At 42.2% G+C, this 11,544-nt stretch overlaps 1 protein-coding gene across 1 annotated transcript; it reads right to left on the bottom strand.

Annotated features, from left to right (window-relative positions):
• Positions 1 to 2,405: 2,405 nt before the first annotated feature.
• Positions 2,406 to 10,652, bottom strand: LOC121937545 (cytochrome P450 3A29-like). Its single transcript, XM_042480828.1, has 13 exons — positions 10,454 to 10,652; positions 10,148 to 10,241; positions 9,943 to 9,995; positions 8,923 to 9,022; positions 8,645 to 8,758; positions 7,845 to 7,933; positions 6,854 to 7,002; positions 5,635 to 5,762; positions 5,235 to 5,313; positions 4,390 to 4,550; positions 3,931 to 4,157; positions 3,498 to 3,660; positions 2,406 to 2,997 (listed from the first exon to the last, which is right to left on the bottom strand). Exons 1-13 carry the CDS (start codon positions 10,522 to 10,524, stop codon positions 2,902 to 2,904), a joined length of 1,524 nt encoding a protein of 507 aa, XP_042336762.1. The 5' UTR covers positions 10,525 to 10,652; the 3' UTR covers positions 2,406 to 2,901.
• Between the last annotated feature and the right edge of the window lie 892 nt (positions 10,653 to 11,544).

The following is an 11,544-nucleotide window of genomic DNA, read 5'->3' as shown; positions in this document are numbered from 1 at the left end:
GAAGACCCATAGGGCTCAGTGCTCTTTAAGCTCCGTTTTTGGATTGATTCCTATGGGGAAAGAGGAGAGAGGGAGAGATGGCAGGACAACCCCATAGCCAAGCATCCTCTGCTCCCCCCAGATGAAGACCCATAGGGCTCACTGTTCTTTTAAAACTCCGTTTTTGGATTGATTCCTATGGGGAAGGGAGGTGAGGGATTTCAGTAAGCCGAGGGACTCAGGAGAGGCGAGCTCCATGGCCCAAGCCTCCCTTTTCCCTCTTTCCTGGGGACAGCGCCTCTCCCGAGCCGTCCAACCACTGAGTGGCGACGTCATCAGAAGACAGCCCACAAAACTTAATACAGCAAACCGTTCTGTGAACGGTTTCAAGAAAAAGGAATCGCAGTGCGGTAAACTGCCGTTCTGATCCCGTTCTGATCCCGTTTTGATTTCTAATGCGGTAATATCCGTTCCAGGAACGTTTTCATCACGTGATGATATGGAACGTTCTCAGAACGCAGTGCGATAATCTTCTAGGATGCAAGTTGAGGACATGTTCATAGTTCTTCCCAGACTCACTCTCTTGACTTCCATGGCACTTTAGCATCCTCTTCTAATCTGTCCTCTCAGATGATCATTTGTCATGCTGCTAAATCGGTCAAAAGGCACACTGCAAAGTTGGGAAATCACTGCACATGGGAAGCAATGCATATTTAGATCTGGGCCATGAACTGCATGCCATTCCAATGCATGGAAATCATGGAATATGGTCTTTCGGTCAAGTTTCACAAATTACCAAAAAGTACCATATGTGTCCATGTCCTGAGAAGAAGGAAAATATTTCCAGGTGTGGTGGAGGCAATCTAGACAAAATATTTATTATTTGCCATCAAGTGGCCCTCATCGTATTGAAACCCTATGAATGAGAGACCTCCAAGATTAGAACCTCAGTCATTAACTATTCTGCTCAGGTCTTGCAAACTCATGGCGGTAGGTCCCTTGGTGGAATGGAACCATGTTTAGTGTGGCCTCCCTCTTTTTTCTTAATGCTTTCTACTTTAACTGTGAAATTCTGTGGATGACGGAGAGCGATGGTACAATAGATTCCTCGTCTCAGGAAGAACTCTTTTGACACCTACTTAAAGCAGATGTTATTAGCAGCAGACCAGATTGATCGGTTCGTAATTGGATGTAGAATAAATAGTCCCATCCTGAAGCGGAGGCAATTAGAACCAAATCGTTGGACCTTTTAATTGCTGCAAGTCAATCAGAAACTCAATGGACTGTTTTCCCTGGAATATGGAGCTGAACCTCCTGAATATCTGCCCAGGTCACGCAGAAGGAGTCCTCTGGATAAGGCACTGTGTTTGCCAAATTCAAATGAGATACTTGGGAACCCATGGGATGACTTTGGAGGAGTCACACACTCTCAGCCCCAGAAAACCCCATGATAGGTTTGCCATAGGGTTGCCCTAAGTTGGAAATGAACTGAAGGCACACAGCAACAACAAAAGTGATACTGTGCCTTTAAAGAGATAAGCACCCCAGCTTTACACAGCTATTAAAAGATGACGAAAGAAATCTTATATCTAGTCTGATCTTTGGTATCTCCACTTTCACGCTGACCAAAGTTGGCAAGGACCCTGTGGCAGTGAATATTCTCCTGGTTCTAGATCAGTGGTGCCCAAGCTCTGGCTTTCCAGAAGAGTTTCTTCCTGACGTTTCGCCAGCATCTGTGGCTGGCATCTGCAGAGGAACGTCAGGAATAAACTCTTCTGGAACATGGCCACAGAGCCCGAAAATCCCACAAAAAACTATGGATGGCGGCCATGAAAGCCTTCGGCATCGCAGTTTAAAGAAATTAAAGTACAAAACTGTAAAAACAGGTATAGTAAAGTCTTAATTATAAAACGATATTATACTAGAGTACCAAATGCTTCGGAGAACAAGAAAGCCTTTAATCCAGGTTTAAAACTAGATAGAGAAGAAATGATAGTCCATAGATGGAGCCATGGCAGCTAAAGCGGTGTCAAACTGCATTAATTCTGCTTTGGGCCAGGGTTAGATAGTTTGAATGATGCAAAGTGCCCTCCTTTCTTGACCCTTCTGTGATATAAATGGAGACTCTTATGGCTTATTTTCCTCCTCTTTTCTTCACTTCTCTTTTCCTTAGACTGAAAATTAGATTCTAACTTTTCCTGCCTCAAATGGAGTTCCTATAATAACACCTTTAGTTTGCTTCTCAGAGCCATTGGTGTCTTTACTCCTTAATCTCTATCCACTGAACATGCGCTCTAGCATCCAGAAAATATGAAGTCTGGTGTTTTACGGCTTTAACAGACCGGTAGGCAAACATCCTCTTTTATTGCAAAGGGATTGTGCAGCACCTTTGAGAGTAATGGAGAGAAAGAAAGAAAGAGGCAGCATTGGCTTTTGTAGACTTAAGTCTATTTCCTCAAATGCATCCCCTTTTATTCTTATATTGTTTCTCATGTACACTGTTTTTTTGGGGCCTTTAAGCAAAAAAGCAGCATAGGCAAACAATATATCCTCTCTTATACATAGACATCGATTTAAGAAAGTTAAAGAATGTCTTACTGCTTTACTTTTGCTTTCTCTATCAGCTTAAATTAAGCAAATTAAGGCTGTAATTCTATACATATTTTGCAGAGAGTAGTATATGAATGCGACTGGGCTTATTCTGAGTAGATGCATATAGGATTGTACTATCTCAGTATTAATTCAGTAAAGCTCCTGAAATGAAAAACAACAATTTGCTCCATTCTTGACTCCAGTCACAGGTTCGGTAGGATGAATTCATAAATCTGGTCTCCCAGATACAGTTTTCAGCCCAGTTCACTAAATTTTCTAACCGCAGTATCGATCAATTCTGTGATGCAGAAGGTGCCGTTTCCGATTTCTCTATTCCTCAGGTCCAGAAACAGTCCTGGGCACCAACTTCAGCTTGATGGGCCTTTTGGGTTCCAGGAAGACAGTGCCGGCCACTTCCAAGGGGATCTTTCCCATTAAAAAAGAAATAATAATAATAATAATAATAATATTTATTTATATATCCTGCCCTTCTCCGAAGGCTGGGACTCAGGGCAGCTCTGGTTGCCACACTGAAGATGATAGCCATGTCATGCTTTTGTGCATATCTATGACTGGGAATGGTGGTTTGCTTTTATTTCATTGAATCTATTATAATTCACAGATATAGCTGTGTTAGTCTGTAGAATCAGTATGTAGAGAGATCTTTGAAACTAACTAAAGAAAGAAGTTGGCCACATGAGCTTTCATAGACTTAAGTCTACTTCCAAATGCACCTGAGGAAGTAGACTTTAGTCTGCAAAAGTTCATGCTGCCAACTTTTTTCTTTAGTTAGTTTCAATGGTGCTGCAAGATCTTTCTACATACTGGTTTATTATAAATTTAGTTTAGCTGAAGATATGCAAGGAATTCTGGACTAGCAGAAAGAACAGTCTAGATTGCGTTTTTCTTTCAAATATCCTGCTTACCGGTGTCTCTTTGCAGGTTCGGAAGGAAAACTTTTGCAGCAGGACCACAACGGCCACTTTCAAGACCAGCAGAGCAAAACGCATTCCAATACAGTTCCTGGGACCCGCTCCAAAAGGCAAGTAGACGTATGGGTTTAGGCTTTCCTTGTTCTCTTTACTGAACCTATTTGCAAAGAGAAGCAAGAAATGCATGTGTGAAGCTTCTAACCCCAAATGCAAGTGCCCAGAGCCAGGAAACAATGCACATCTTTGACCCTTTGTGGCAGAAAAGCAAGCTGGTGTTTGTGGTCCCTAGGCAATACACACTTTGATCTTTTGCTGTTGGGATTTGCATGAAGAGGTCCTCAAGAGTCATTAGTTGTGGAAGGAATTCATTTTGGTCAAATGACTGATCGAAGGGCAGACCCTGTTATAGCCTTAAGATCCTTCCTACCTCTCTGGTCTGTATTCTTCTGGGTCTGGCCAATATTCCGGGTTACGATGCAGGACAAAAGCAGCGATTATAACCACTGTTCCTTCCGGGATGGTCACTCCATTGATTTCCACAGTGTTTTTGCAAGCTCTTTCAATCCGTCCTCCTGGAGGATAGAGCCTGAGAGTTTCATTTACCACCATGTCCAGATAGTCCATCTGAAAGACCGCATCATAGCTGGGAGTAGCCTGAGAATGAGAAAAAGTAACTCTCCTAGTCACCTGTCAATTTATGGTGACCCCATGAATTTCATAGGGTTTGCTTAGACACACCACCACCAGGCTTTCAAAAACGATCTCACTAGCCATGAGGACTAGATGCATTTCTTAAAGTCCTCTTGAACTTCATCTTCCATATGTCACAGATCATTTGACCCGTTCCCAATAAATGTGGCCAATGGTGACCATAACAGTCTCTTACCTGGTTGGGAAGTGCTTTATCAATCTCTTCCTGCAGCTTCTGTTGGACATCTGGGTGGATGGCCAGGGAATAAGACAAGAAGCTGAGGGCACTGCTAGTGGTCTCATAGCCCCCAAAAATAAAGATTATGGCCTGTGTCAAGATCTCTTTGTCAGTTAGAGCTGAAAATAGATGAGGAAGGAAAACAACTGTAAATCAGTTCTTTGGAGAATGCAGCCAGTAATAATCAGGGTGGGATTAAACTGTTGCACTATGTATACTAGAGAATAAATCTTAAAATCACTTTTGGCCTGTATTGTGCTGAGATTAATCTCTATGATGAGAACTCCTTTAAAAGGTTTTACTATGTGACAAAAAGCGGTGGCCAAATGTCCAGCTGACGAGAAAGATGAAACATCAAAAACTAGGCCCAGGCAATGGATCTGTTTTTCAGGTTATTTGAGACTGTGGCTGCATTGTACCAGACCATGGGAAATGTTATATTTTTTGGACTGTAACTCCAAGAATCAGCTAGCTAGCATGGTCACCCACTGTCTTAAAGGATTCTGGTTGTTGCAGTAAGAAAGGTAAGGGGCAGTACAGACCGGCACTTTGTGGAGTAGGGCTGAACTAGGGCTGAGCGTCCACATGTCCCCAGTGCTAGTTCTGCCACTTGCCCGCCATGATGGCCAGAAGGGGCGTCATCATGGCGCGTGTGCGTACCAATGACGCCCCTTCCAGGAAGCTGCTCAGAGCAATGTCTTTTGGGGTGTGGATCGGTGCCGTAGTGTGCGGCTGCTTCAGCACCAATCTGGGGCATGCAGGGGTGGCGTTTAGCCACCCATCTGTATAGCTCCTAAGTTTACCTTTATATGACTTTGCCTCTTCTGAAGTGTTCTCTGAAATTTGGGAGTCCATCATTAGCTGCAGAAAGTCAACTCGGCCCTACAGAGGAGTAGAATCACAGATGCTGATAACTGGTACCCAGTAATAGCCAAAAATAGATCCAGTTCACCATTCAGCCCAATGTAGTGTCCCAGGATCATGCGGCTGCTATATGGCTTTTGCTTTGAATGGTATATATTATGTCATTGTAGCTATTCCTTAACCTATTATGCGTAGTGCATCACCAGGGGCTACCCTTTGTAACGTCACACAGGGTTGTCCCTAGGTCCTGGGATAGCCCTCTCCCACCAGCCCTATACAAACACAGGTTTGCTCATAGAATACAAAGCAGAAGAGACCCCACAAATGAGTCTAACTGACCTTATGGTTACTCTCTTGCCGATCCTTCTTGATTTTTTTGAGCACATCCATGAAGAAATTGGTGAGCGACGCTGGCGTCAGGCTGAATTTTAGAGCCTCAAAAAGGGGTCTAAGGCATGGGAAAATAACTGGGAAAGGAGATGAAAATGGTGTTTTGTGAAGATGCCATAAAACTGCAGCCTGGTTAGGAAAACGCAGGGCCATTTTATACTACACAGCTATTGCGTAATGGTGCCATTTTAAAAACTGCTATGGCTATATTTTACAGACTCCTGTAGTTTATAATCTTGTAAGCTCTCTGGCTGAGAAATCTAAATTCCTGTCCCTAAACTACAGATCCCAGGATCCCATTGAATGGAGCCAGTAGGGAGGGAGGATGGATGGTTGGATGGATGGATAGGTAGGTAGTTAGGTAGGTAGGTAGGTAGATATTGTATGATCCTGGGTGTATGTATATATATACCCCACTCTCTTCCATGCCAGCATTCTCTGAAGATCCCAGCAATAGATGCTGGAGAAACACCAGGAATAAACTCTTCTAGAACATGGCCACATATCCCCAAAAACTATGGATGCCGGCCATGAAAGCCTTCGACTTCAGCTTGCCCTAAATTTACTTTTGGCTTCTCATCCTGAGATAGAGTGCTTTTGCATAGAGACAGAGAAGACAAAACTGAAATTTTAAGTCAGGCCCAAAGAGCGTATGGCAACCATATGGCAAATTTATCTGTCGGAAGAGATAGCCTCTCAAGAGATCCCCTTGAGAGATACTGTCACAAAATTTCACTTCGAGTGCAACTGCTTCACTCATTTTCTTTGTGTGTTAGGCAAATGGCACCATGCCCTCCAACATTTCGCAAATGAAAACTACAACCTAACAACATTATAGTGTGACTGAGATGTCAAAAGTTATTGAGGAGCAAAAGACACACAATCTAGAAGAGGCTGCAGCAGTTTGCTTTTGTCTGAGTCTCCAGGGAAGGGCAAGATTCTGCCCCTGCCTTTTCCTTTCTTCTTGCCGAGTTGAACACAGTCTACTGTTGCACTTTGAAATAGATTTGCAGCTTTGAAGGGTTAGTAAAAGCTATGAAGAAGCGGTTCTACCGTCTGTCCTGGTACATTACCAATCTGTCAAAGCAGATTCACCACTTTTAAATCAAACCTTAAAAAAGAAAGAGAGGAAAATGTCGACATGCTGTAACCGATGGGGGCTTCGTACCAAGCAAGAATATTACTGGGTTGAAAACACTGAGCTTCAAAAAATCCTTGACATGCCTGACGAAAGGATCATTGGGGTTGTTGATGGAGTCCACGTTGATGCTGAATGAAGTGCTGGCGACTACATCCATGCTGTAGGCTCCAAAGAGGCTAGAAGGAAGGAAAGAGATGAAGAAAAGACAAATCCATCAGATGTGATGGGACTCTATGGCAAGAAGTTGTCTTCCAGAGAGAAGCCCCTCAACAGGTATGTCTTGCTCCCTTCCAACAAACCTCTTCAACACAGTCTTGCGATGGGGACTTTTGACACTATAGGAAAGCTCAAACAGGCAATAAAAAGATTCAGATTAATCTCCCCCATTTATCTAATATGTCTGCAGCCTGTATGACATCTCATTAGAGAGCAGCGAATTTATTTAAACAATGACATTTTAAGAACCTATTATAACTAATTGTAAAAAAAAATCATGCATCATTAAACTCGGTTACCTTGTATCTAGTCTGTATCTATATTACACATCACTGTTACCTTTAAAATCAATACGCTTCTATCATTTAATAATGGATATGGTTCCATACCTAGAAACCATGGATTTTATATCTGAAAATGCAATTACAAAATGTGGCAAAGTAAACACTAATATCTTGTTTGGACTGTAATATCCTTCAAGGAATAGAAAGTGGACACACATGCACTTTATTTTATTAGGCATCAAGCACAGGGTCACAAAATGGCAGCAAGTCCCACCTGGAGATCATTTCTATAACTTGTTTCTGTTTTAAAATCAGACAGTTGCTGCTTACCTTCAAGCTATTTCTGACTTATAGTCACCTTAAGTTTGCCTCCTCTTATTCTGAAAGAGCATGGCTTGCTGAAACATCACCCAGTGGGTTTCCATGGCTGAACAAGGATTTGCATTTCTGGTTTCCCAGAGCCATAGTCCAATGCTCAAACCACTACTCCACATTAGCTCTGCCTGGGAATTACTCACACTTTCATGTCTATGGATTCATCGTTTCCCACGTTCTTCTGGACATTTTCCACCAACTTTTTCCCATAATGGTTGATGATGGGCATCATCTAAAACACAGACCAAATCTTGAGATGTTAAGACTGGATTCTGGGTGTCCATTAAAATGGAGTTATGATACCAGCAAGCATTTTAGAACAGCCTCACATTGTCAGGTGACTTGCACACATTGTTATAGACTTGGACGTATCAGTTCCAAGAAACTGGAATGACTTTCTTCCAAGGGAACAATTTTGTCTATAGACAGGGGGCATATTTTTATTAGGTGTTCAGTTAGTTTAGCATCAGTAAGAATAGAGTCAAAGCAGCAGATAAAATATTAATTAGTAAGCAATAAGTCCAGGGCTGGAGAGCAAGGAAAGCTGAAAAGAAATGAATCTATTCATTTGAAGTGTGTTGCTGGAGCATAGATTCCATAGAGAGACAAATAAATGGACCAGAGAGCAAACCAAGCCTGAACGTTCCCTGGATGCCAAAATGATTAAACTAAGGCTGTTGTACTTTGGCCATATAATGAGATGAGATGATCCACTGGGAAAGATGATCATGCTTGGTAAAATGGAAGACAGTAGGAAGAACAGAAGACCATATTTTAAGTGGAGGAAGTCATGGCTGCCTTGAGCTAGCAAGATTTGAGTAGGGCTGTTGATGACTAGGGCTCATTGAAGTTTCCATTCATAGAACTTGCCATAAGTCAAAACAAACCTGATGGAGAAGGACAATAACAATGATGTCCAAGATGGACAGCCTTCATGACTTACATCCTTCAGTCTCCCACTGGTGAAGTTTGGAGACAGGACTGTGCGGATCCTCTTCCATTGTTCATCTCTGACTGTAATTATCGATGTGTCCAGCTCTCCATTCAACCCAAAGTCCTGCATAAACCAAGACATAAAAGAAGACAAAAATGGGTGTGAGTCCAATCTCTAATTCTTTTTAAATGCAGGCCTAGAGCATCATTTTTGCCTAGTTTGTATAGAAATTAACTTATTCTAAAACTGATAATATTTTTGTATTCAAATTCTTGGTCGACACGTACCCGACGGTTGGTGAAACTGGTGTAGAATTCTTTTATTAGGATTGTTTTAATGATGGTAGGATCCAAAATAGCCATCACTGGCTGGCGGCCATCAAATAGTCTAGTTGCCAAAAGAAAGAAGAAAACAGCATCTTTACAATTTGAATGTAATGTCTCAGTATCAATTTGTGGAAGAGTCAGGTCCAGAGTCCCCTGTCTTCAGCTGCAACATCAACAGTGATGCTCAAAAGCTGGTCTTCCGGGTGTTTTGGACTGCGGCTCCATGAAACCCCAAGCCATTTGCCCAATGAGTTGGGAGCTGAAGTCCAAAAGACCTTGAGGACCAGTGTTTGAGAACCAATGATATATGGATGAGCTATGAATACGCTGCCGTTGTGCAGAAGTGTAGAAAATGCACACAATTTTTAATATTTTTATTCCTTACAACTAAATAACGGTGGTTGGAAGCTACAGATGAAATCTAGACTCAGTCATGCATGTAGACCCACACTGAAATCACAAGCGAATCACAACTTGAGCCCCATTGATTTTGACAGGTCTTCTCTAAGCATGCCTCATTTGACCCAATACCTGTTCAAGTCTAAGATCCAAGAGATCCGACTGAATAAGACTTCCAACAGTAGGACATTTGTGCAAGGAGAGAAATCAGAATAGACTCCACAAAGACAAAGGGTTGCAGAAGAAATCAAACAAGGCTACTATCTACATCTCTTCAAAAATGTCTCATGTATATGGGCTGGGTTTTATAGTCTGGATTTCTTGAGCGCTCTAGCATGGAGCACATTCCCCTCTCCCTGCTCTTTCCAGAGAAAAGGGACTAGAATTGTAGGCTCTAATTTATTTTGTTCTGTGTTGCTCTGAGATGACGATACATTCACAAACCAAACCGGAGTAGCATACAGACACCTTGGCACGTTTGTTTTGGAAACAAGTTGCAGTCGGAGAGGTATGCTCCCACAATGTTAGCGGGGAGCATTAAATCCCATTCCTTGAAGGAGCTCCATTTTGTGGGAGACTTACCCCCAGATTTTGCCATACTTCTCATAGCAGCTCTGGTCAAAGTTGTTAATGCCCTGCCAAAACAAAAAGAGAAAAGCAAGGAGAGAGAAAATATCCTGCAAGGGAGACTTACATCCCTGTCTCTAAACAGCTTTGCCTCCACTGCCCAGTTGCATATGGCTTTTCCTAAGGGTAACCTTCATATTTAATATCCTCAGATACTTACGTTCCGGTATTTGAGAAAAGTGCCAATGAAAGGCAAAGGCCTTGGTCCAGGAACGCCCAGCTTCTTAAAGAAATTGTAGGGCCAGATGCCATAGCTGGAAAGACAAGCAGTGCAAGAGAGATCAGTGAGGGGCTCTCAAGAGGCATCAGAACTTGCAATGTTTTAAAACTCTCTGCATCTGAAATAGGCCCTTCCCAGAAGTACAAACTAAACAAACACAACATTATCTTTCACCTCCTTTCACTGGTTTTTTGTTTGGGCAAATGCACTGTCTGCCCCAACAACAGCCACTTCAGTCATACTTACAGCATAAATAGGGCCAAGAAGATACCGAGGAGCATCCAAATTTCTGGGGAATAGCTGGGAAGGAATTCCATTTTGTGCCGGACTCAGTAAAAACAAGTCCCTTCTCTCTCTCCACCTCCTTTCCCTGCCTTTTTCTTTTAGTTTTGTTTGCAATTTGAGAGGTCACATGGAACAGGCTGGAGAGTTTTGTTTCAGTCTCTTTTTTGTGCAAGAATTGGCAAACACCAGCAGTCCAAAGCCTAGAAGTACAGTCGGTGGTGCTTTTGGTTTTGTGCTCAGCTTGGAAGCAAACGCATGCGGGAGGCAAGGTGAGAGGTGCTGTCCAGAGACTTTGCAAAAAGGAAATGATCAGAGGCTTTATTAACCAAAACGTGCCTGTAGGAGAAATGAGATCCTACCTAAACATTAGGAAGACCATCTTGACTGTAAGAGCTGTTCAAGCAAGTGCCTCGGAGGGTGGTAGACTCTCCATCTTTTGAGGTTTTACACAAGTTGGGTGGGCATCTTTCAGGAGTACTTTAGTTGTGTGTTCCTGCATGGCAGGCATTGGACTGGATAGCCCTTATGTTCCCTTCCTAAAGTAACATCCTATGATCCTGTACTTCCATAGCACCATAGGATTTAATGTGGGGAGGGTATTAATAGAATGTATTTTGATACATATTGTATTTTATGTGATATTGTAAGGCACCTCAATCCTGCGGGAGAGGCAGCATAAATAACAACAACAACAACAACAACAATAATAATTTGTTATCCTTCCGCCGGCAGGCTAAGACCTACTTGTTTAGACAGGCTTTGAAAACAGAAAGGTTTTAAGGCATGTGACAAGGTGCTTCTGTATTGTTTTAATGCATTTTAAGCATTTTCAGATTTTTAAACTTGATTTTAGCATTGAATTTGTTTTAATTATTGTAGTAATTGAATTCTATTTTTGTATTTTTTTTAACCAAATGGTGTGTTTTTTTTAATGTTGTAAGCCGCCCTGAGTCCCAGCTTTTGGAGAAGGGCAAGATGATGATGATGATGATGATGATGTGTGGATAGTACCCATTGTCTAGCAAACAAGGGTAGAGGGGAACAGCAGTTTA

The sequence above is a fragment of the Sceloporus undulatus genome, chromosome 8, assembly GCF_019175285.1.
Source record: "Sceloporus undulatus isolate JIND9_A2432 ecotype Alabama chromosome 8, SceUnd_v1.1, whole genome shotgun sequence".
Classification (NCBI taxonomy): Eukaryota; Metazoa; Chordata; class Lepidosauria; order Squamata; family Phrynosomatidae; genus Sceloporus; species Sceloporus undulatus.
This window is presented reverse-complemented; position numbering and strand designations above follow the sequence as displayed.